The following is a 24294-nucleotide window of genomic DNA, read 5'->3' on the forward strand; positions in this document are numbered from 1 at the left end:
CAATAACCTGGACGATGGGGCACTTGCAGGCAGGGCTGGGTGCAGAGCACTGTCACTGCTGGAAGGGTGGACCTGAGTCTGCCCATCACCCCTCAGACCCCACAAAGCCTCTGGCTGTGTACCGAGCACAGAGGGGAGCCCTGGGTGGTGGTCGTCGCACCTGCAGGGAGACGATGCCCTGCTGGGTACCCAATCCCACCCTTCCAGGCCAGCTGCATCCCTCACCCCTACCCCCACTATGGGAGTGTCCAGGGCTCTTGTCTATCACCAGGCTCCCTGGAAGGTGGGCACTTCTGGCAGCTCAGGAAGAGGTGGTGACGGCGGCAGGGCGCAGCAGCAAGGCCGCCCCCTCCTTCCCGCCAAGGCCTACAGGGTCCTTAGACTGGGTGGACAGGCCCATCAGAAGGATGCCCACCAGGGAGGCCCCGTTCACTCGTGCTTAGCAGTGTGGGCCCTGCAGGCTGGCACCTGGGGCTCCCTTCTCTCCTCTGCCTGGTCCTGCCTGAGAGGTGATGGGGCAGCAGGGTGGGGGGCCAAAGACTTGGGGTCTCCACCTGGAAGCCAGGTTCTCGAGAGCCTGTACCTGCCGCTCCGCTCCCCAGGCCTCAGGGAGACACAAAAGACCAGGCCCAGAAGGGCTGAGGACGCAACCTCAAGGATGCAGGCAGGCGGCACACAGGATTCAAAAGGTTTCATTGAAAAGGTGAGGTTAAAACCAGCCCTCACCATGCTGTGCCGGGACGCTGGCTTCCCTTGGTGGCTGGGCTGCGTCCCCAAGTCATCCTGTGGACAGGGACTTGACCTGGGCAGTATGAGGCTGCCAGGGCGGACAGCCATTCCTGTGCCAGGGGAGCCCCTATGTCTCCCATGAGGGCTGCCGCAGCTCTCCCTCAGGCCACTGGTGCCCTGTCCCCTCCCAGAGGGGCCCCCGGTGGACCCTGGGCTGGGCAGGCAGTACGGCTGGTGTTGGCAGTGTGGCTGGTGCAGACAGGCGGGCTCACATGACAGCCTCCATGTGCAGGACCCTCAGAGCTTCAGAGATCTGGGCGCTGGTGTCCACCTGGCCGTACATGCCCACCAGGAAGGCGCGGTGCAGTAGCACAGCAGCATGCTCTGTGGGCGACACGGAAGCTGCAGGGCTCCGCGGCTCCCCCGAACCCCAGGAGGACCAGGGACTCGAGCAGCAATGGCAGAGCACAGGGCCCAGACAGGGAAGGCCAGGTGGAGTCTCACCTTGGCAGAGGAGGGTGTACTCAGGCAGGTTCTTGAGGGCCGTCTGTACCACCTCAAAGTCTCGGCTGCCCAGACAGTACATGAAGGTGGGCAGGAAGTCGGCTGCAATGCTGAGAAGGTGCCTGGGTGGGTACCTCTGCCTCTGGTGGGCACCCCCAGCCCTGGTGGCCAAGACTGCCTGAGGCACCCTAGACTCTAGGCTGGCCAGGGCAAGTGGACCTGCTGACAGGCCTGGTCTGGGCACGTGAAGGCAGCTGTTTTACCCCAGACACTGCTCTGCTTTTGGGAGCAGGGTGTCCGAGTGGCCAGGTGGCTAGCAGCCCCTCAGCTCAGCCTGGAGAGGGACATGGGCTGGGCATGATCTCACCTGGGATTGTTCTGCATGGCGCGCAGGGCCAGGCTGAAAGCCAGGTTGCGGCAGGACTCCTCAGCCGAGCTCATCAGCCTCTGCAGGTTGGTCTGGGTGGGCGGGGGGTGTTACCAGATGTCCCCTCCTGCCCAGGGCTCACACGATCAACCCTGGGCTCTCACCAGGTGATGGTCAATGTGATGGCGGCAGAGGGAACCAGGAGGGTACCTGTTCCCCAAGCTCCCACCCCAGCCCACGTCTCCCTTCGAGGAGATTCACCCAGAGCAGAGGGACTGGGCTGCCCCCACCTCCTGCTCACCGAGAAGAAGCCCAGGATCTCTGGTCTCCTCCGGGACATCTCGTCAATGTCGCTTAGCACTTCCAGCAGATCTGAGTGGGCAGAGACAGGGCTGGAGGCGGGCCTGACCCTTGGTGGCTGGGGTCAGGGCAGCACATGCCAGTGCCCCAGCCGAGGGACACCCCAAGCATTCCAGGTGCACTTTGGTATCTAATGGGGATACTTTAGGATCCTTCCTTGTGCGTGCTGAGACCCAGAAGTCCTGGGAATCTCAGGATGGAAAGTCCCGGAGTGTCAGACTGGCTTCCTGATCCCGCGAGACCAGTGAGGCTCCACCCTGTGGGTGCTGGCCCCCAGGATCTCACTAAGCATGCACGCCTGGGCCCTCCTTTCCATACCCCTTTAGCAGGGACCCAGGTCCACAAGCCTCAATGTGAGAACACTGCCCTGTGGCGCCACAGCAGGGGGCTTCCATCCCCTGTAACCCACCCATGATCCGAGTGCCCACTCCACGTCCTGCTCTGCCTGCCACCCACTATGTCCCGCAGCAGCACCAGCCCCGGTGCTGACCTTGCCCTCCTCCCGGAGACCAGCCAGTGGGCAGGAACCACCCTGCAACCTCTCCCTGAAGCTTCTCAGTGGGGTCCCAGCGCACTGGCAGCAGAGTACCCTCCTCCTTTTCAGGGCCTGCGGGCTCCATGAGCCCCCTCATTCTATACTCCCTCCCTGAGAGGCCCTGAGGCTGCCAAAGAGGAGCGCCCCCCAACTCACCCTCAACGGTTTGGCCCCGGGAGAGTTTCTTCATATAGGGGGCCATCTCTGCTGCAGTCAGAGGGGTGAAGAGGGAGACACTGACGAGGGGCAGGGAGCCGGCTGGGCTCTCGTCTGGAAGAGAGGGGCCAGTGCTGCTGAAGGCTAGAGATGCTGAGACTGCCCCTGGGACCCGATCACTCAGGTGTGTGGAGTAGTGCCCAAACGGTAGTGGGCTAGTAGTACACAGCAGGGCTTAGCCAGTGTGGTGGGTACAGGCTGCCAGGAACAGCCTGGAGACAGGTGTGTCCCTTTCTCGTTTCCACCTGCTTTACCTTCTCCCCTCAACGGCAAGTCTGTCTTCCTCCTCTCTCCACAGCAGGAATGGGGCCTGGTGCCCAGCACCCGGTGCTGATGCCATGCCACAAGCCCACCACAAGTGATAGGCCAGCACTGGGGTAGGACAGGGCGGGGGCAGCCTGTGGTTCCCCTGAACCCCTGGTCACTCAGACTTGCCAATATGTGACAAGTGACTCCCGACTAAGCAAGGCACATGGGTGCACTGGGGCCCCAAGAAGGCAGGCCCAAGATAGAGAGCCCAGGACAGGCACCCACCCTGCAGGGGGCAAGGGAGGGCAGGCTGCCATCAGGGACTGGCTCAGAGGGAGAGCCAGGCTTCCTCTGGGGCAACTGCTCAGTCATATTAGACGGATGATGCCTCAGAGGGGTGAGGAGCCTATGCTGGGCACCAGGCAGAGATGAGCCAGATCCTGCCTTGGATACGCGATGGATTTGGGGACAATCATGTAGACCCAGTTCAGACCTGGAAGGGCCCACACGAGGGCTGCCCGTCTCCAGCACCAGCCAGCAGCTGGCAGTAAGAACTCACCCTCACCCTCCTCGTCCAGGCCCCGGTCGGTGACACCGTTCCTGCTGGGCAGGCTAAGCCCTGCCAGGAGGGACTTGAGCATCACCAGGTCACTGTTGTCAAAGGACAGGTCGCTGGGGAGGGAGAGCATGCGGTCACAGGTGAGGACGCTGGGTGGAGAGTCTGGGCAAGGACACCGGCGGAGGGACCAGGATGGATGAAGGCAGGTGAAAGAGGAAGGGGGTGCCCGCATGAAGCGAGGCAGGGCTAGAGAGGACCCTGCAGACCAGGCGTCAGCTGTTCCCCTGTGCCCAAGGAGACACTCCAGTCTAAGATCCCCTCAGCTGCCCTGGGTCCTCCAGCCAGACACTGTCTGTTCCACTGACCCCCTGCCCTATAAGGTGGTCTTCCAGGCAGACTGCCTTGATGGGAAGTACCGTGGCGTCACCCAGGGCTGACTGGAAGCAGGGTGTGCGGGGTAGGGCCAGTGCAGGTAGCACAGGGAGCAGGCTGGGACACCCACTGGAGCGCATCCGCGTGCTTCTGCAGGAAGGCAACAGCGGCAGGAGCGTTGCAGGTGAAGTACTTGTGGACGAGCTGCACCAACTTGCTGATGAAGGGGGCCAGGTGGCGGGAGGACTTCCGGTAATTCTGGAAAGGAGGCGGGGCTGCGTTGCATAGAAACAGACCCTGCAAGTCCCAGAGCTGCCACAGGCGCCCACTGGAGGCCCGGACAGCACCAGCATCTGCCACCACTCAACACAACAGAATTGAGCCAAGAGTCAGCCAGTGAGAAGGGCCCACACCGGTCCAGATGGCCTTGTCCCCTGTGAGCTCACACTGCAGACTTAAGTCCTGAGAGAACTCAGGCTAGACAAGGCGCCAAGTACCATGTGGCGCAGGGGGAGTGAGGGGAGACACCACTTGGCGTGTCACTGAGGACCAAGGCACGTGCGCAGGTGTTGGACTGCATCGGATCAGAATGTGGGATTCACCCGGCACAAGAGGGGCTGTGGCAGGGTCTCCAGGCAGGTGAAGACCAGGAGAGGCCACCCAGCCCTGTCTGTGATGCCAGCTGAGGGGCCGTGGGACTGTGGCTCTGCCTTCGCTCAGGGCAAAGGCCCCAGACGGAGGAGGGCCTGACGGAGGTAGCCTGCAGAGGGAGCAGGAGGGAGCCAAGCCACAGGGCCGTAATTCAGAACGCCTGAGGGTGGCCAGAGGGGGACCCTGGGCAGGTGCTGACCAAGGAGGAGTGCAGGGAGAGGTGCGAGTAAAGGTGATGCCCAGGCTCCAGGCCCTGTGCCCTTCCTCCACGATGAGGTAGGAGAATGGGGTGGTCCTGCATCCCTGCGTGGGCAGGGGTGGGTGCCCATTCAGGCTGACCCAGGCACAGCCTACACCCTGAGACCTCCCCACCCTCCCCCTGGAGGACCCTCCTCCCCCAGGCGCACTCCCATCCCTCCTTCCCGCCAGGCGTGGCCCCCCGGGGCGCGGTCCCCACCAGGAGCAGCCGCACGAAGGAGAGCAGGCAGTCCCACAGCGCCCCCTGGTGCTCGCTACGGAACACATGTGGCTGCAGCAGCTCCAGAATACCCAGTACATGCAGGAAGAAGGTCAGGTGGTTCTGCTGCCGGAACTCCTGGAAGTTGAGGTGGGTGCGCCCATGCAGGAGGGCAGCCAGCATGGGCAGGTGCCTGGGGGTGGGTAGAGCACTGAGATCAGGTGCTGTCCAGCCTGGCCCCATGAGAAACCCTCAGCTCAGGGACGCGGGGATTGTACACCTCACCCAAGGGACACGACAGTGCATGCTGGGAGGCACAGGCCCCTGACAGGCCTGCGGTCAGGCACAGGGAATGCCTCTGTGGGCCAGACCTGGAACCTGTGCCCTTCCTCTGGCCTCTCACTGGGTCCCCAACCCTGCCCTGTCCTGGCTGTGGCTTCCTGTCACCTGGCTCCTATCACCGCACCCACATCTAGCTGCAGAGCCCTTTAGAACTCACACCTGACGTGGTGCAGCACAGGCTCTGGTCTGGGGTGAGGCCCCTGGGAACCTCCAGGAGCCAGTCCAGGGGCCCCGACACACAAGTGGGCTCAGGGGCGGGGCTGGTGCACCTGAGCAGGAGGATGGGGTGGGCCACTGCCAGCTTCCGGCATGCCATGTTGGCATCAGCCACGCGGCTCTCGGACGAGCGTGAGTCGCTGGTGTCCGCCAGGAGGGTGATGAAGCGGTGGGTGAGACCATCCAGCTGTGAGGGAGGGGATCAGCAGCCTGGGGGAGCCACCCACAGGCCTGCCCAGCCCAGCGCCCCCACACCCACACTGGCTGCCTCCAGGAGCAAGACAGGGTTAAACCAGGTGTGGCGGCAGGCCTCCACAGGACCCGGCCACACGGCACAAGCCCAGGGAAACGTGTGTCCTCAAGGCTTTTCTGGGTGCTTCTGAGGCCAAAAGGGTCACAGCCAAAGCTCTCAGACAATCTCAAATAAGCTGTGTTTGAAGTCAACCGCTCTAGAAAGCTACTGGGTAGGCAGCCCAGCCCTGCCCACAGTGCAAATTTTCAAAAACTTAAAAAAAACAAACCTCTCAACACTAAATGCCAAATGATAGGAAAAGGGATAAATAAACCAAGGTGGAATTGTCTGAAGGAAGCATGATGTAACGATTGGCACAATGAACTACGATAAGCTGAGTGAAGAAGAAACCAGAATTACATATACACTGTGGTTTCAACTTGGTCAAACAGTATATGTTGCTTTGTGTCTCGTTCTCAGGTTCATGCTGTAGCGTACGCCACGCTAGAACTTCGCCTGGCTTACTGCCAAGTGTACCTGCATGCAATGGAGGGAAGCTCATTTTTGTACCAGGGCAAAGAAAGGTAAAACTATCCGACCTGGCCATTCCATAAACACTGTCCAAATAGCTTTACTTGTCATAGGTAACCACCAGGAGCGACCCCAATGTCCGTCACCAAATGAATGGATAAAGAAACCGTGTGTGTCCATACACTGGAGCACCCACTACTCCGATAAAAAGGGATGACATTCTGAAACACGTTACAGCGTGAACCTCAAAACAAGACACAAAACAATATACACTGTATGACCCCAGTTGCGTGGAACTCTAGAACATACAAAACACCTATAGGGACAGAAAGTGGGTCAGTGGTCTCCTGGGGGTGGGGGACAGAGGAGGGATGACCGAAGGCCACAAGGAAACCTCTGAGGTGAAGGACAGACTCCCTATCTTGACTGTGGTGATGTGTACATCACGGGTGTGTACATGTGTCAAAGTTTGGCAAATCACACACTTTGGTACATGTAGCTTGTCATATGTCGGCTATACCTGCAGAGAGTTCTTCCCGCCTCCACAGCCCAAGGGCATCAAGAAGGAAAGGTGAGCTCCGAGGCCCTCCAGGAGGACGCACGGGAGAGGGTGGGGATGAGGAGAAGGGCAGCCCAGACACAACGGATTTCTTAACCCAAGATACACTTCGGTTTCCTAGCCTGGGTGTCTACTTCAAAGGCAAAAGCCAGTTGTCTTGACAACCTGGAGGGGTCAGTCACTTCCGCTTGTCATCAAGGGTGTGCCTCTCAGACCTCTCCTGGGGAAAATGGACCTGTGAGGGTCACAGCTCAGCCCTCCCTCACCTAGGCCGAGGGCAGGTGCAGCAGCAGGGTGCCGCCCGCACTCACCCTGCAGATGCTGCTGCCAGGGACCCCCTGGCCCTGCAGCAGGACCTCAGGCACAGGCCCACGCAGCTCCGGTCGCTGCAGGTAAATCTGCAGGAGCAGCTCTCGGCAGCGCTTGCCCACCACGCTGGAAGGGACCAGATTTGGGGTCAGTGGGGGGAGACAGGAGATGCTGGTGGTTAAGAGCTATGGCTGCAAACCAAAAGGTCGGGAGTTGGAATCCACCAGGTGCCCTTGGAAACCCCATGGGGCAGTTTTATTCTGTCTTACAGGGTCACTGTGAGTCGGAATAGACTCAGTGGGAATGGGTTTTTGGGTTTTCGGGATAGATGGGTCAAGAGGCCTGCACACTCAGAGCCTGAGCTAGGGTCTCAGTGTCATTCCCATATCCAGAGTGACCAGTGGCAGATTTCCCATAGCAGGTGGAGAAGGCAGGGACAGTGCTCCATGCTAATGGGCCTGATCACCTGCAGTCACACCCAGGAGGGACCAGGAGAGGTCCCCAACCAGTAGACCTGGGAGCCCACCGTTTTGGAGGCTCAATGTCCCCCCACTTCTCAACATGGCCCATCAGGTGCCCCTCACCTATCCTCCCATTAGGTACCTCTCACTTGTGCCCCCATCAGATGCTCACCCCTCACCTGTCCCAACAGGTGCCCCTCGCCTGTCCCTTCATCAGGTGCCCCTTACCTGTCCCCCCACTGCTGGATGCGGTCTGTCAGGTGCTCTGTCACCTTCTGAACGCCCTCGTCATCTCCACGGCAGCAGCTGAGCAGCAAGGGCAGCCGAGACTGGATGAGGTTGCAGGAGGCCTCGTCTGCCTCAGGGCTCCGTGTCTCTGGCTCAGCCAGAATCAGCTCCACCAGGCTGATGAGCTCTGGGGCCTGGACCCGCAGCACCAGCTCCTCCCGCCGCTTCTGCAGCCACAACAACGAGTCATCCCAACACACGCCAGACACCGCACTGCAAGACACATCCCACGGCACACGCCAGGCACCCCACTGTACACGTCACCCCACCGCACACACCACACACCCCCACCACACACACACCCCTCAGGGGCCAGTTTCACCCCGAAGACTTGCCTGAGGGGTGCGCTGGTCCCGGCCTTGCCAGATCCGAGGAACATGGATACAAGCCCAAAGGAAGTCCAGAGAGGCAGAAGGGTCGAGCCTAGGGAGACAAGGGTTCCGGGCGGTCTCAGGGGTCTGCTGCACCAGAATATGCAGAGACGTAGGGAGAAGACGAAGACCCAAGAGAATGGGTGAGGAGCGTTCTGGACAGGGCAGTATGCCATGGCAGGAGCCTGGGCAGCTGAGGGGGTGCAGGCTCCCTGGCTACTCCCTCCCTACTTGTGTCCTCGGGCATGCCACCCATCCTTTGCCTGCTCTCTAGGGCAAGGAGCACCGAGGGTGACCTGAGTCCTGGAGCCATGTGGTCATTTGTCATCTTATACCCTCTTCTGGCACCCGCAGCACAATGTAGAGTTGCCAGTCCTCTGGGGCAAAGTGGGGCACAGACTGCCACGTCCCCCAAGAAGGTGTTACCCACTGCGGGGCTCTGGGGACTGGTGGCTCCTGTTAGCACACTGGGGCTGGGTGGGGAGAGCTGTGTAGGCTACTGCATGAGGGCTCCTGAGGAAGCTGGGCGACTCCTGCCGGGGCAGGGGCAGGGGCAGGGGCAGGGGCAGGGAGCGTGGGCATTGGATCAGGTGCCCAAGAGCCCCCACAATGAAGAGATGGAAGCTGAGTGTCTATGACTGCCACACGGAGCAACGTATTTGCTGTGTGGCTGTCCCAGCCCAGGACACATGCTGCGCCTGGAGTGGGGAAGGCTGCACTGTCAGGGAAATCAATCTGCACTGCTGGGGGACCCAGCCCAGGACACACACTATGCCCGGAGGTGGGGAGGCTGTATCATCGGGGAGGACAGGCTACAGCTGTTGAGGGGGGCCCAGCCCAGGATACACAGTGAGTCACCGTTGGCCTGGCCCGGGGTGGAGGGCACTCACCTGTGCTCGCGGCTCTTGCCCAGCAGGATGCGGATACAGCGGTGCAGCGTGGACCAGTTGGACTGGTGTGTGAGCAGTGCTAGGAGATAGGGCCGGAAGGATGGCAGCTGGGGGCCGGCGTGGCCTTTGCCCTGGGGAGGAAGAAGGCTGGCATGGTCTACTGGGCTGCCGTGGCAGCCAGCCCCTGCGCCAGCCACAGGGAAGCAGAGGCGCAAGCTTCGGAAAAGCTCCTTCCGGAGAAGCTGGGCTTCACCCCCATCCTCCCACATGGCCCTGGGACCTGAGTCTGCCCACCTGCAAGTCCCCTCAGCCCTGATGCTTGCAGGGGACCTGGGAGCCTTCACGAGGGTGCTGGTTTCGGGGTGACGCTAGGAGAGCCCTGACCTGTCCTGTGCACTGCTGACCACCATCCCCGCTCAATCCCCTGCCTGTCCCAAAACTGAACCCCAGTGAGTCACAGCAATTCGATCAGAGGGGACTCATGACACCCTTTCCTCCAGCTCAGCTGACATGACACGAAGTCCATGGAGCCACATGAAAACCAGGTGGGCCATCATCACCACCACGCCAGGCCAGCAGGCCAAGGCCCCCTTCCCTCGGGCTGGTGTATGCTGTTGTGTCCCTGCAGGTGGGGTGACAGGCCAGCCCCAAGCCCACCCACTCACCTTATTCCGGGAGAACAGGAGCCTCTGCTGCAGGTCCGGGCAGCTGCCAATCACCTCGGGGTCGAGCATCTCTAGCCAGTCGACAAGCAGCCCTGAGGAGGGCCCCAGACGCACTGCCTCCGAGCTGAGGGGAGCAGTGAGGTCAGAGGGCCGCCAGGGCTGCCGTGCAGGCTGACCTACCCCCTCCCAGCTTCCCCAGAGTCGCCGCAGGCCAGATGCCACCCTCCCCCCGCTCACCTGCAGCCTTCCACTGCCGGCGTCCCCGGTGCTGCAGGCTCGTCCTCCTCCTGCAGCAGCAGTGCACTCACCACAGCAACAGGTCTTGAGGCGGCGCAGGCAGAAGCCGGGTCCGTGGGGGTGGCAAAGAGCACAGCTAGCAGCTCCTCCAGGTGGGGAGACTGTACCTCAATCAGACCCCGGAGGACTGCAGGGAGAGGAGGCTGTGTCCTGCACTGCCCACCTTCAGAAAAGCCCCTTCTCCAGCCTCCCAAGGCCACCGACACCTGGTGCCAACCAGCAGGCCTGGCCAGTGGTACACAGGTGGTGAATGGACGCCACCCAACATGTGCCGGGCGCACAAAGGAAGGTGTCCAGGGAACAGCAAGGCAGGGCAATAGCAGCACTGAGCGCTTGGCTGAGTGCCTGCAGACTCAGCATGGAGGGAAGGCACGGTAGGCTTGCTACAAGGGACGTGCTCCGGCACCGGGATTCCAGCAGCAAGGGTGGACAGGGCCTTGGGCATGAGGGGAGGCTACCCAGCAGGGACACCCAAGGGAGACTACTGGCCACCTCCCAGGCTTTGCTCAGCTATTGCAGGTCCCCGTTCCCCACGCTCAGCTGAGCCCCTGAGGAGGCCAGCACAGGTGCGCACCTTTGCCAACCAGCTCCGGGTCCAAGCTGCACTTCTCCCCAGACCTGAGGGTGGCAATGATGGCCTGCACGGTGGAGTTGACTGTCTCGGAGTCCCGCCGGAAGGCCAGGGCCTCTGCCAGGTGCAGGAACCCACTCCGGACTACAAGAGGGCATCCACGTGAGGGCCACCAGCCAGGGCTCCCCGTCACTTGTTCCCTCAGGGGCCCTGAGACTGACGCTCAGAAGGCTCTCTGCTTCACAGGCCATCCCTCTGAGGACCCACGTCACGCCCAAACCCTCTGAGTGCTGAACTGCTCAGCCTGGAGCCTGCTGGCACATCCCCTCCTCCAGGCTGGTTGGAGGCCTGTCTCTGGTCCCTCGCCTCACCACGAGCTCACTCACCATCGCCAACCCTGCGCCGGGCCGAGTACTGGGTGGTGAGCAGTCTGAGCTGGGCCAGCAGGGGCCCAGACTCCACGGTGGGGCTGTCCAGCCACTGAAGCATCTGCATGAGCACTTTGAGCAGGAGCGACGAGAAGCTGGAGTCCTGGGGCACACAGCGCTGCGAGGGGGGCACGGAACACGCTCACCTACTGTGACCCCTGGGGAGGGGGCACCAGAGCCACAGCTGGCTGGGCTCACGTCTCCCATTTGCAACTTATTATCATATAGATGGCCACACACACAGACACATGCGTACCACACACACATATACGAACACACACAAGTATACATACACAAGCACGCACAGGTACACACACATTAAGTAAAACACGTTCACACGCTAACAGATACGGCAGACATACAAACATGTTAATTACTGAACCTAGGTCGTAGATCTTTAGATAAAATTCATGTTGTTCTTTCTCCTATTTACTTGCAAGTTTTCATAATACAAAGTTGGGAACTCCCTCTGACCCCCTGCTCCTAAGGGCAAGTTTCCTTCCTTCATTTAGGAGCTGAGAAGCCGAGGCCTACGGGGAGGACACGGTCAGAAACTTACTCTGGCACGGAACCCCGGGGCCCAAGGAAGGGCAGGGTCGCAGAATTCCAGGCCCAGGGAGAGGTGACGCTGCCTAACCCCTGATGCCAGCCCACACACACCTGCCCACCATGGCTCACCTGGTACTGATGGAGTTGGCGCAGCAAAGGGCAGGTGAGGAAGTGGCTTCGGTGCATTGCCATCACCAGGGCGCCGCCATGCGGGGAGTTCAGTAGGGTGGCCAGAGCCTGTAGGACTCGGACTGTGGTGCCTGCCACAGCGGGGTCACCCTGGCGCACACGGACCAGCTCCTGGCCCAGGGCCTGCTGTAGGGCCAGGGCAAGGGGGCGGGGGCTTGAGTTCTGCCACCGAGGGTCGGGGCTCAATGGGAAGATCTGCAACAGCGCACAGAGCAGACGGTCAGGGAGGCAGGACAGGAGCCTGTTCTGTGATACCCTCCCTCATAACCCCTGTGCCAGCCTGGGGCTCATAAGCCCTTGGAGAGAGCTGTGCTGAGGAAGAGCAAGGGACCCACCTTCAGGAACTACAGCAGCAGGTGCCCTGGAGGACAAAGGGGCCCAAAACCGCTGGCTCCAGCTGGCCTTATGCCAAGGAGCTTCTCCATTCAGGAGGGCGTGAGCCAATGGTGCCCAGGACTTGGGGCTGAGACCTGCATGTGGACCCCAGCGAGCCTCACAACCCCACAAACCTTGGTGCCTCCACTTATAAAACGAGGTACAAGAGAGCACACAATAGGGGAGGGTTTCCCTGCCATGCCAAATGTGGGTCTGTGGCCTCTGAGAAGTCCACGAGTGTGCATGTGCCTGCACAGGGAGGGGGCTGTGTGTGCATGGCACATGGAGCAGTGGGTGAGTGGGCATGTGAGGACATGCTCTGCGGTGGACAGCCGAGCTGTACGTGCAAGGACAGCACACGCATGTAGAGACCAGGCGTTGTGTGACCTCACTCCCAGGACATATCCAGAGACACAAAGAAGATGAAGGCTTCCTGGGGAGGGGAGTGACAGCTAACAGGCACGTTTCCGGGGTGAAAAAACGTCCTAAACTTACACTGAGATGATGGTTGTATAACCACGCGAATGTACTAAAAGTCACTTATTATGGATTGAATTGTGTCCCCCAAAACTGTGTGTTGTAAAGCCTAACCTCTATGCCTGTGGTTATCATCCCATTTGCGAATGGGTCGTCTTTGTTATGTTAATGAGACAGGATTACTGTAGCGTATATTTTGAGTCAATCTGTTTTGAGATATAAAAGAGATTAAACAAATGAGCAAAGAGAGATGGGGGAAGACAGATGCCAAGGCACATGGAGATCTCCAAGGAACCAGGAATCAGGCCGTGAAGAGACAAGGACCTTGCTCCAGAGCTGACAGAGACAGAAGGCCTTCTCCTCGAGCCAGCGCTCTGAATATGGCCTTCTAGCCTCCTAAACTTGTGAGAAAAGAAATTTGTTTTGTTACAGTCATTTACTTGATAACTAAGACAGCGTTTGATACTGGAACAGTGGGATGCCGCTCTAACAGATAGCTAAAATGTGGAAGCGGTTTTAGAATTGAGTAATGGGTAGAAGCTATAAGAGTTTTAAGATGCCTAATAGTAAAAGCCTAGGATGCCTTGAAGAGACTGTTGGTAGAATTATAGAGATCAAAGGCAATTCTGGTGAGGGCTCAGAAGGAAGTGAGGAGAGCCAGAGGGTAAGTATCACCTTAGAGAACACATATGGCACCAGCTAACAGAATGGTGTTTGTGGACGTTAAATGTGCTTCTGGTGCGGCTTTAAAAGAAACTGATGAACATGTGATCGGACAATGGAGGAAGGGCGATGCTTTTTATGCAGTGACAGAGAACTTCCCTGAATTATGTCCAAATTGTTTGGTGGAAGGTAGAACTTGAAAGTGGTGAACTTGGATGTGTGGCTGAGGAGATTTCTAAGCAAGATCTTAAAGGGGCTGCACGGTTTCTCCTTGCCACTTACAATAAATGCCAAAGGAAAGAGATGGACTTAAAAACGAACTGTGCAAAATGAAAACAGAACTTAAAGATTTGGAAAATTCTATTGTACAAACTAAGGACACGTGTCCTAGAATATTTACCACGTATATGACTATACAATCATTTGTTAGAGATTAAGCCAGTGACTGATGGATCTAACCAACTACCACTGCAGAAAACCTATCAGCTTAGACTGTAGGGGACAAAGAACAAAAGGAGAGAATCCTGCCTGCCTCTTGAAATTCTACAGGTAGGCAACAGGCCAAAAGAGCTACATCCATTGTCCTCCAAGAAAAGAAAAGGATCATTCCTGGAGCAGCTCAGGGATCAGCACAACTGTTGGAAGGAACACAAGCACCAGGGCTTTCTTGGTTTCAAGAGGTGGGGCAACAGTCTCTGGGATCTCCGATGGTGGGGGCCACAGCCTCCTACGTTTCAGGAGTCAGATCTTTGCCAACTCGGTTCCGGAGTGTGGGGCTGCTATTAAGGTGTGCCGGAGGATAGGCCCAAAGCTGAGGGGGTGGGACTGCCATGCCTGAGGGGCAGAACTGGCCTGCTGGTGCCACCACTCAGATGGACTAGGAGAATGGGGCCGCCCAAAGCCTAAGGAGCAGAGCTGTCTTTCCAGTGGGCCTGGAAGGCGGGGCTTAAGAATCCAGAGGGCATGGCCAACACCCAGAGTCTGGAGGGCAAGGCCGTGCCCAGATGGTCTCAGAGAGGATTATTTTCAAGCCTTGAGAGCTAATGTGAACTGTTCTGCTATGTTTTGGACTTGCTTAGTGGCTGTTATCCCTTCTTTCCCTCCAATTTTTCCCATTTGTAGTGAAAATGTCTACCTTGTGCCTGTGCCACCACTGTACTATGGAAACAGATAACTTGTGTTCTAGATTTTACAGGTTCACAGACGAAGAGGAATTTTTCCCCAAGATGGAATACGCCTAGACTCTCATCTGTATTTGACATAGATGATTCTGAAAATGAAATTTTGGACTTATGAATTCTGGGATGAGGTGATAGGGTGAACGTGTTTTGCATGTGGCAAAGGACAAGAATTTTAGGGGGCCAAAGGGTGGAATGTTATGGGTTTAATTGTGTTCCCCCAAAATACATGTTGGAAAGCCTAACTTCTATGCCTATGGTTATAATCCCATTTGGGAATGAGTTGTCTTTGTTATGTCAATGAGGCAGAATTAGTATAGGGTATATCTCGAGTCAGTCTCTTTTGGGACATAAGAAGGGATTAAACAAGCAAGCAGAAAAAAAGATAGGTGCCAAGACACATGGAAATCTCCAGGGAACCAGGAACCAGGATGTGAAGTGACAAGGATCTTCCTCCAGAGCCGACAGAGAGGAAGCCTTCCCCTCGAGCCAGCGCTCTGAATTCAGACTTCTAGCCTCATAAACTGTGAGAATATAAGTTTCTGTTTGTTAAAGACATCCACTGTTAAAGATATCCACTTGTGGTATTTCTGTTATAACAGTACTAGATAAGTAAGACACCACTGAACCGCGCACTCGGAAATGGTGTTATGCGGTCTGTGAATGATATTGCAATAAAGATGAAAACAAAAAATGACACCGGCATCTAAGTAGAGAAGACACACAGGGAGCACTGGGTGTGCCTGTGGGCATGCATGTGACTGCCTGGGTGCCAGCTGTTCGAGGCCTTCAACATGGCAGAGACAGAGTATGTCAGCGAGGGCTTCCAGAGGAGCCGGCCCACCCAGCCAGGTGCAGCCCCCTAAGCCCAGTGAGGATGGCACAGGTGGCCTCCGTGGGTGGTAGATGCCTGCCACCACTCTGGACACACCCTTGCCTCAGCTCAGTGAGTCCTCACAACACACCCCAGAGGGAGGGATGTTATCACCCTATTTCACAGATGGGGAAACTGAGGCACCAAGAGGCTGAGTCACATGCCTGGGGCCACATGACCTGGAGTGCAAAGGCCAGGCCCCCAACAGCCTAGCTCCAGGCCTCCCTCTATCTTGAGTTCTGGTTCCAGTGAAGGCTGCTGTCTGGAGTGGGGAGAGGGACGCAGGGCTTAGGTGTGTCACTGATGCAGACCCATGGGGCAGCATCATCGTACCTGCAGCAACAGGCTGGCCAAGTCATCCTCGGGTCCAATCACCCGGACCTGGGTACCCACCCGGATCCTCCCCTGGCCCGCTGGGGGCTCAGGGCTGCTTTTTGGTTTGGGGGCGTCCGTGCTGTCTGCAGAGAAGGGAACAGTTGTCAGCGGCTGACACTTCCTGCCGGCTCCCAGGGGTAGGAAAGGCATACCAAGCTCCACACGGAAGGGGGACCCACTCAGGGGACTGGCTGCCCTGGGGCCAGTGTCTGAGGCCAACCAGCAGTTGGGACACGGTTCACCACTGATGCTTGGTCTGCCCTGTGAATAGGGACGGGGCTGCTACCTCGCCGGGGGGGCAGGGAAGCTGTGAGCAGGGAGTGGAAGGTCTGGCCCCCAGACGCTCCTCTCTCGTGCTGGACCTCAACCAGGTGGGCCATGTAATCTGCAAGTTGGAAGCCAGGGTGTTACACGTGCAGGCTGAGCCGGGGGACATGCCCCTTTCTTGTGTCCAAGCCGGGGGAAGGGACAGCCCCTCTCCCACGTCCAAGCTGAGTGACACCCGCTCTCCTGCACCCAAACTGAGGGACACGCCCTTTCCCATGTCTGAGCTGGGGCACACCCCTCCTCTGCATTCAAGTGGGAGATGCACACGCTCTAGCAGCTCTTTTGTCTTCCTGAGGTACAGAAGTTGTGCCCTAGGCCTTCCAGCAAAACACCCATCAGGGTCCCAGGTCCCGGCTCTCCCGACCACCTTCTTCTCTCTGAGCTCCTGCCCTGCATGCCCTCTGCCCCACACAGCGTGAGCTGGCCGCCCCACGGGCCCCAGCTCTCACTCTTGTCCATGATGTTCTGCTCCAGCGTCTGGGGGTCATGGGCCACAGCCTGGTCCAGGTACTGCAGCAGCTTGCTCATGCTGGAGACAGGGATGCCAAAGGACTGCACAAACAGCAGCAGCTGCTGGGGCTCCAGGTCCTGCAGAGCTGCACACACGCAGCTTTCAGCACTGCCCACGGGGCCTGGAGGCTCATATAACCCTGGTCCACTTGGACCGTGTCTGCCACCACTTACAGGGCCTGGAAACTCCTGTCCCACTCACCTGCCCCACACACTGCATGCACCCCCTTGGGGCTGCTCTCCATGTACTCTCAGCTCAAAGAACATCACTCCCCTGCCCCAGTGCCACTGATGGCTCCCTAATACTAACTAGAGTCCAGGTTCCTTGGGGCTTGCCCTCTCCTGCACTTTCCACACCCTGGCTGTGTTCCCATAACCTCCTCCAGCCCTGCTGAGCCCCTGCTGACCTGGCCCAGGATTTATGGGAACCCCTCCCCTCACTGCACTTATCCAAGGCCCTTCTGACCTTCAAGAACCAATCCCAAGACCTCACCCCCCTCAGCTCAGAGAAAGGCTCCCCCTCAAATATCCACTCCATTTCTCCCCCCTCAAAAACACACACAGGCCCTGAGCTGCACCCCACTCTCCCTGCTGGCAGGCCAGCACAGGGCTGGTGCCCGAGACCAGCATAGGACCACATGCCCCAAGTCCAGCAGGGTCCCAGGAAACCACTCAGCCCCTGTCCACTTCCTCCTGTGGCACCCAACAGGATGCCTGGGCTCACACAGGACGGAGGGATGGGCCTCGGGCACCTGACCATGCAGCTCTGCCCCCACGTACCAGCGTCCACCAGGCGCGGCACCTCAGAGCGGATCATGCGCAGCTTCAGCCAGTCAGGCAGCAGCAACGCCTCCTCCGACGTGTCCACCAGGAAGGCAGTGGGCAGGGGCTTCTTCTCCGGAAACCAGATATCCAACAGAGCATGGAACTCGCTGTCGCCGGCTTTAGGAGAGATCACACAGGTAAGCGCCTGGGAGCCCACAAGGCCCAGCATCTCCCCACCAAGGAGCATCCAGCACCCAAGCTCCAAGCCCAGAAATTGGCCGCAGGGGAAACCGAGGCTCTGGGGGAAGAACCGACGCGAGGTGAGTGTGCCCTGTTGCAGATGCCCTGCAGAGGTGAGCTCACCTGGCCCCCGCCCCAGCCCCTGGGGAGGCAGCAGCAGCCCCAGAAAGGAGCAAGACAGGAAAAGCTGCCAAGGCCAGAGATGGGTCAGTCAGCCGAAGGGTCACCTGGCATAAGACACAGCCCCCACAAAGTGCCCAAACCCTTCCCACAGAGCACTCACTCCCACCCTGTCAAGCTGGAGCTAACCAGGCACAGAGAAGAAATACCACCAGGTAAAAACTTATGAAAACATCTCTGTCACCGAGGCTCTCAGCTGGGGCCAGTGCAGCACCCCTGGTGCCCCAGTATAAGCTCTGAGAGAGACATCGAGGAGGCAGACTGCCTGGAGCCACCCCTCCGCCCACCCAACCCAGCCCGGCACTGCTCACCACGGGGCGGCCCCAGTGTCAGCAGGATCACCATGGCGTGCACCACCAGGATGTGCATGGTGGCCGTCTCCCCACTCGTCCAGCGCAGGAACACCTGGTCCTGGGACTCTGACTGTGTGGGTGGGGGGCCCACATGGCTCAGGGGCTCCCCACCACCCAACTGCCCACTTCCTGTCCACCCAGTTGTCCCCCCACCACCACCTACCACCCCCTGCCCACCCAGCCACCCTCCCACTGCCCCCTTGCCTGCCTGCCTGCCTGCCTGCCTGCGGTGGCCTCACCCAGCTGTTCCCCTACCCACCTCGGCCTCACCCAGCTATAGCCCTCCACACCCCCTGCAGCCTCACCCAGCTGTCCTTTGCGCCGTCTGCCCTCCACAGCCTCACCCAGCGGTAGCCCTCCTCGGCCTCACCCACTTGTAGCCCTTCTTGCCCTCCACAGCCTCACCCAGGTATTGCCTCCCACCCGCCACAGCCTCACCCAGCTGTCCCTCCAACCCTCGAAGCCTCAACCAGCTATCTCCTGCCACCCTCCACAGCCTCACCCAGCTGTCTCCCTGCCCACTGCCCACCATGGCCTCTCCCAGCTGTCCCCCAACCTACTGCCCACCATGGCATCACCCAGCTGTCCCCTCACCCACTGCCCACCATGGCCTCACCCAGCTGTCTCCCTGCCTACTGCCCACCATGGCCTCACCTAGCTGTCCTCCAACCCACTGCCCACCATGGCCTCCCTCAGCTGTCCCCATGCCCATTGCTCCCCATGGCCTCACCCAGCTGTCCCCCCACCCACTGCCCGCCATGGCCTCATCCAGCTGTAGCCCTCCTCGCCCTCACACAGCTGTCCCCCTGCCTACCGCCCGCCATGGCCTCACCCAGCTATAGCCCTCCTCGCCCTCCTTGCTCTTGCGCATGCGCTGAACATAGCGGGAGAAGATGGAGAGCAGTGCGGCCAGCACGGCATCCGACTCGGCACTGCGGGCGAGCTTGGAGAAGAGGTGGGCCATGATGGTGGAGCGCTCCACAATGAGCCGGGCCACGTCCTGTGGGGGAGAGGGGGCAGGGAGCGCCTGGGCCAGGGGGCAGAAACTGGTACAGATGGCGGGCAGTTCACGTGGCCCACCTCGTTCAGAAGCCTGATGCTAGACCCTGCTCGGAAGACGCCTGTGCTGGGCTGGACCCCGTGAGCCTCTGTCCAGGGGTAACCTGCACTCCCTGTCCAACCCCTGGGTCTAAGGAAGGCTCGGGGGACAGAAGGGAGGGGATACGGGGCCAAACCACACCGTCTACCACCAAGATACCCGCACCTCGGGATCTAAGAAGAGTTGTCTGCACTTGCAATGTGTGACGCACAAGTTGGCAGTGCCAGAAAAGATGACAAAAGAAAGCTGCACCTGGATGACAGAGCTGCTGCTGGCCACCACCCAATGGCACCTAGCTGCTCCACTCACCAGTGCCAGGTCATTGTGCTGGCCCTGCTCCTCCACTGGCGTGTGCTGGGACAGGTACACCAGGTAGGCGCTGATGGTCTGTGGGTCCGTCTCCATGTGGATGGCCTGAGGGAGGGGCAGGCTGCCTGAGGTGGGTGTCACAGAGACCCTCCTTCCCCCGCCCCAGCCCTGCCCCTCCAAGCATCCGGGTCCTTTCATGGCCCCACACACTCCTCCCAGCAGGCCCTTCCCATATCCCTTTCCTCGCAGCCCAGTATCTGGGTCCTCCCAGCCCATCCTGCCCCTCCCCCTACACCCTGTCCCTCCCAGACCGCACCCCCCACACCTGCTGCAAGGCCAGTGCAGTGGTGCTCCTAACGCTGTGGAACAGGGGCAGCCGGGGCAGGTCCCGGAGCAGCCACTGGTAGCCCTGTAGCATCTCAGGCTCCCCTGAGTCCTCTTCCGCTGGCTGCTCCTTCTCCTCCCCATCCCGCAAGCTGCCTTCTGAGAGCACCAGTGACAAGCCCTGCAAGGGGACACAGGCTGATTGTCTACCTGCTGCCCCTGCAGGATGGGCAGGGGACCCGGGGCCTGGTCCCTGAGGGGGCAGATGCCCCTCAAAGCTGGATGGACTATGGGCTCCCCAGGTAAGGGCCTTGCTACTGCCTGTCAGAGATATTAGAACTGCAGGAGAAAAGAGCAAAAGCTAGTTTCTTTGATGAAATCTCTTCACCCTCATGAGATACAATCAGTCCTAGCGCTCCTGGTCCCCACCAGGAAGGGGGGGCCAGACAGTGATGAGGCTCTCGGTCACGCAGATCTCAGCGGTATTACCCCTCTACGGGGGAGAACTGCTATAAAAAACCCCGGACGGTAAAATACTGCTTAGCTATACAAATATAGACAGCGAGCAAGTGAGAGAGAGCACACGCACGGCCCAACCCTCCCTTCTTGGCCTCAGGGAAGGATGCCAGTTGCTCACCTTCGTGGCTAACACCCACCCACTGCCCATCAGCCACTCACCTTCATGGCCAACACCCGCGAGGCCACCTGGGAGGAGCTGAGGCGCCGCAGGAAGTAGTCCAGCACCTCGCAGGTCGTCTGCTCGTCTGCCTTGGGGCCCAGCAGCAGGTCCTGCAGGCGGCCCAGCAGCTGCCGTTGCTTCTGCTGTCTCTGCGGGGGCCAGGAGGCTATCAAGGGACTGCTGGGAAGGCTCAGGGAGGGGGCAGGGAGGTGACCAGAGGACCCCAGTGGCACCGACCTGCCGCTTCCGGGCCTTCTGCTCCTTGCTCTCGCCATCCTCCTCGTCCTCCCCAGCGGCATCTGCGGCAGCTGCGTCATGCAGAAGGAACTCACAAAGGCACTGTACCGGCAGCACGTCCAGGGAGCCCTCGCTGGACTGCACCAGGTCGGCCAGCCAGGGCATGGACTGCGAGGAGGCCTGGGGGGCAGACAGCTTTTAGCCCTGGCATGCCAGGTGCCCCCCCAAGGCAGCCTCCTTATGAGCTCCCTCCCGCCAGGCCAATGCAGGCCAGGGTGCTGTCTGGCAGTGTGGGCCTGCAACAGGGCCCTGCCCTCTGGCGACACCTGCACTGGAGCCCCTGGCTGTCCTAGCCCCAGGCCTGGTGCTCACCTGCCTCTGGATGATGTTGAGCAGGAAGTCCGGGTTGCGGCTGCGGCACAGCAGGTGTCCGAGCCGCAGTGACTGGTTGAGGGCTTTCACCTGCTCCAGGATGTGGGTGGGGGGCCGCCGGGGAGGGCCTCTGGAACCAGAGAGCAGGGGCGCGTCAGAAGCCATGTGAACAAAACCCCTGGGACCTGGAGGGCAAAGGGCAAGGCCCGGGGTAGCTGTGTACTAGGACATAGGGGCCACTGCCCGCTCCAATGTTCCAGCTGGTTCCTTCTTCCTCCCCACTCACTTCTGAGGGGCCACTCAATACGCCCCCATGGACTGCTGAGTCTGCCCTGGACCTCAGCTTTGCCTGAGGCAGACACCATAGAGGAACAGATCATGGCGGATGGGGCAGTGGAGTTTCATGGGTAACTGCCCCCGCCAAGCCCCCACCATCCCAGCCCACCCACAGGCCCTCTTCTCAAAGGCCTCCAAGCTCTGTGCCAACCACCCCCATGGTGGACCAGGCCAGGTGGGGTCGTACTGGGGGTCCAGGCTGGTGAGCTGGGACAGGAGGAGGCTGCTGCTCTCAGTGATGGTTTGTTTGGTGGACGCGGCCGCCAGGTGCCCCTCAAAGGCCAGGATCTCCTGCTTCTCCCGCTGGGAGATCTGTAACTCCCGGCTGATCACCTCCGAGCGGGTCTCCTCATCCGTAAGAGTGCATGGCGGGTACGAGTAGTTGCTGGGCACCAACAGGGAGGGATTGTCACTGCCCCGTCAGAGCCCCATGCCCCTGTGACGCCACAGGATCCCCTCCACACCACCACTACCCTCTGCTTGGTGCCTGGCTGGCCTTCATTCCCCTTACTGGCACCTCGGTCTGTCCTGCCCCAAGTGTCATTGCAGCTCAGCCGCCCCCTCCTGGATATGCCCCACCGGTGCCACCAGAGGACAAGCTGACTCACTTGGTCATCACCATCTCCATGAGCATCTTCAGAGTGGGGTACTCTTCCCAGGCAGCCAGACCTGGGGATGAGGAGAGTGGAGCACGTTCGGTGGGGCTCACCACAGGCCAGGCCCCTGGGGATGGACACCCCTGCTCCTGGCATGTCCTCTGATGCCTAGCTTGGCACTACTCTGGGTCTTGACAAACAAGATGCCCGGATGGGAAGACCTGCCAACACTCGGCCACCTTACAACCCCCAGAGCTGGCCAAGGGGACACTCACCAATGTTCTCAGGGTTAAAGGCAGCTACGACCAGCAAGAGTGGCCAGGCCTTCCAGAGGAGGGTTGAGATGGCGAGATTCGGAGGCTGATACCTGAAATGCAACCACGTGAACAGTTCCGGTTGCATTCCAGTCTGCCAGGTCCTCAAAATGATAAACACAGCAAGCCCACTCCCAGGTGTACGCCCGAGAAAAATGAAAACACGTGTCTAACCTAAAACATATACATGACTATTCATTTCAGGACCTATCACAACAGCTGAACAGTACAAATAACCCAAGTATCCATCGATGGATGAACAAATAAACAAGATCTGCTATTTCTGTACAATGTAATACTACCAAAAAAACAAACCTATTGTCATCAAGTCAATTCCGACTCCTAGTGACTCTACAGGACGGAGTCGAACTGCCCCATATTTTCCAAGGCTGTAATCTTTAAGAAAGCAGATTGCACACTTTTCTCCTGCAGAGTGGCTGGTGGATTCAAACTGCTGACCTTTCGGTTGGCAGCTATGCGCCTAACCACTGCACCACCAGTACTCCTTCAATGGAATGCTACTCAGTCACAAAAATGAATGAAGTACTGATACCCACTATACAGATCTCGGAAACACAATGCTGGACAAAAGAGGCCCGTCACAAAAGACAGCATATTCATTTAACGAAATATCCAAAAAAAAAGCAAATGTACAGAGACATTTACTGCTGAGGGCGGTGTGTGTGTCTGTGTGCGTGGTGGGGGTAGCTAATGGGTACGAGTTTCTTTTTTTTTAAACTATGGTAAAAATACACATTATCATTTGCCAATTGTACAGTTTTACACGTATGACGCAGTGACAACGATTACAATCTTCACGTTCTACGACGTTGTCACTATCCTCTTCCGACTTACTCCACCACCACTAACACAAACTCAGTGCCCCTAAACGGTAACTCCCCCCTCCCCACCCCTCCCACTGGTATGGGGTTTCTCTGAGGGGGAACAAAGATACTCCAAGATTTGATGGAGGTGATGGTTGCACAATGCTGTCGAAGTACAAAAAACCACTGAATTACACACCCCATTTAAGTGTGTGTAATTCTATCTCAATACAGCCATCAAAAAAACAGGACAAAAGCTCACTTTCGTGCAAAAGATAATGTGTGTATGCGTTAATAAACACAGGAAATAAAAAAACCAGGAGACAGAGACACTACTGAGAAGATACCACAGGAGCAGTTCCTAAGACCCAGCCCGCGGAAGGCAGGCAGAGGCCCACTGGGCGCATAAGAGAGGCCTCTGTGGGAACAGCCGCCCTGAGTCGACTGCAGGGCCCCAGGCTGGGGCTAAGTGCTTAAGAGATATGTGGCAAAACAGCACCAAGCCCCTTTACCACTGGCTTCTGTGGAGCTGCGCCCAAGCCCCAGGGCAGGAGAGGAGCAGCCCAGATGAGGGGCCTCTTCTGGCAGGGGCCTTACCCAGGGGGGAGCTGGATGTTCTCCGGGTGGTGGTAGGTGCACAGGTTCAGGACGGCATCAATTAGCTGGATCCTCTCCACCTTCAGCACTTCCACATCTAGAACCCAGAGCCACACACTGGCTACAGAGCTCACCCGAATGCCCTCACTTGGCAGTCCAGGCCCAGGGGCACGGCCCAGGCCCAAGGGCCAGTCTAGGTCCAAGGCTAGGCTCTGCGGGGGTCGGAGCGAGAGGCTGGGGCCTGGCTCACAGGAGTCAGTGGGGAGGGGTAGGAGACTGACAGTAAGTGCTATAAGTGAGGAGGCCACACGAAATACAAGCGGCATGCAGAGGGGTCAGGGGGAGAAGCTGTCAACCTTCACCAGGGAAACAGAGGCAAGCATGAGCTTCTCA

The 24294-nt window shown here is 58.9% G+C and overlaps 1 protein-coding gene across 1 annotated transcript in view; it reads right to left on the bottom strand.

Moving 5' to 3' along the window:
* Positions 1-676: 676 nt before the first annotated feature.
* INTS1 (integrator complex subunit 1) overlaps positions 677-24294 on the bottom strand; it is a 33617-nt gene continuing 9999 nt past the window's right edge. The window contains exons 16-48 of the mRNA XM_064295952.1: positions 23902-23998; positions 22442-22533; positions 22179-22239; positions 21758-21955; positions 21235-21364; positions 20863-21042; positions 20625-20774; positions 19948-20127; positions 19623-19727; positions 19047-19214; positions 18173-18284; positions 17457-17618; positions 16616-16762; positions 16126-16224; positions 15798-15922; positions 11838-12092; positions 11118-11277; positions 10735-10875; positions 10101-10287; positions 9864-9987; positions 9199-9329; positions 8273-8360; positions 7878-8104; positions 7191-7314; positions 5611-5744; positions 5000-5192; positions 4022-4149; positions 3520-3632; positions 2652-2765; positions 1902-1972; positions 1601-1692; positions 1234-1343; positions 677-1113 (exon numbers count right to left, since the gene is read on the bottom strand). Coding sequence (XP_064152022.1) covers positions 998-1113; positions 1234-1343; positions 1601-1692; positions 1902-1972; positions 2652-2765; positions 3520-3632; positions 4022-4149; positions 5000-5192; positions 5611-5744; positions 7191-7314; positions 7878-8104; positions 8273-8360; positions 9199-9329; positions 9864-9987; positions 10101-10287; positions 10735-10875; positions 11118-11277; positions 11838-12092; positions 15798-15922; positions 16126-16224; positions 16616-16762; positions 17457-17618; positions 18173-18284; positions 19047-19214; positions 19623-19727; positions 19948-20127; positions 20625-20774; positions 20863-21042; positions 21235-21364; positions 21758-21955; positions 22179-22239; positions 22442-22533; positions 23902-23998 — 4514 coding nt within the window. The 3' untranslated portion in view covers positions 677-997. The remainder of the gene's footprint in view (positions 1114-1233; positions 1344-1600; positions 1693-1901; positions 1973-2651; positions 2766-3519; positions 3633-4021; positions 4150-4999; positions 5193-5610; positions 5745-7190; positions 7315-7877; positions 8105-8272; positions 8361-9198; positions 9330-9863; positions 9988-10100; positions 10288-10734; positions 10876-11117; positions 11278-11837; positions 12093-15797; positions 15923-16125; positions 16225-16615; positions 16763-17456; positions 17619-18172; positions 18285-19046; positions 19215-19622; positions 19728-19947; positions 20128-20624; positions 20775-20862; positions 21043-21234; positions 21365-21757; positions 21956-22178; positions 22240-22441; positions 22534-23901; positions 23999-24294) is intronic.

Source organism: Loxodonta africana, chromosome 12, assembly GCF_030014295.1.
Source record: "Loxodonta africana isolate mLoxAfr1 chromosome 12, mLoxAfr1.hap2, whole genome shotgun sequence".
Lineage (NCBI taxonomy): Eukaryota > Metazoa > Chordata > Mammalia > Proboscidea > Elephantidae > Loxodonta > Loxodonta africana.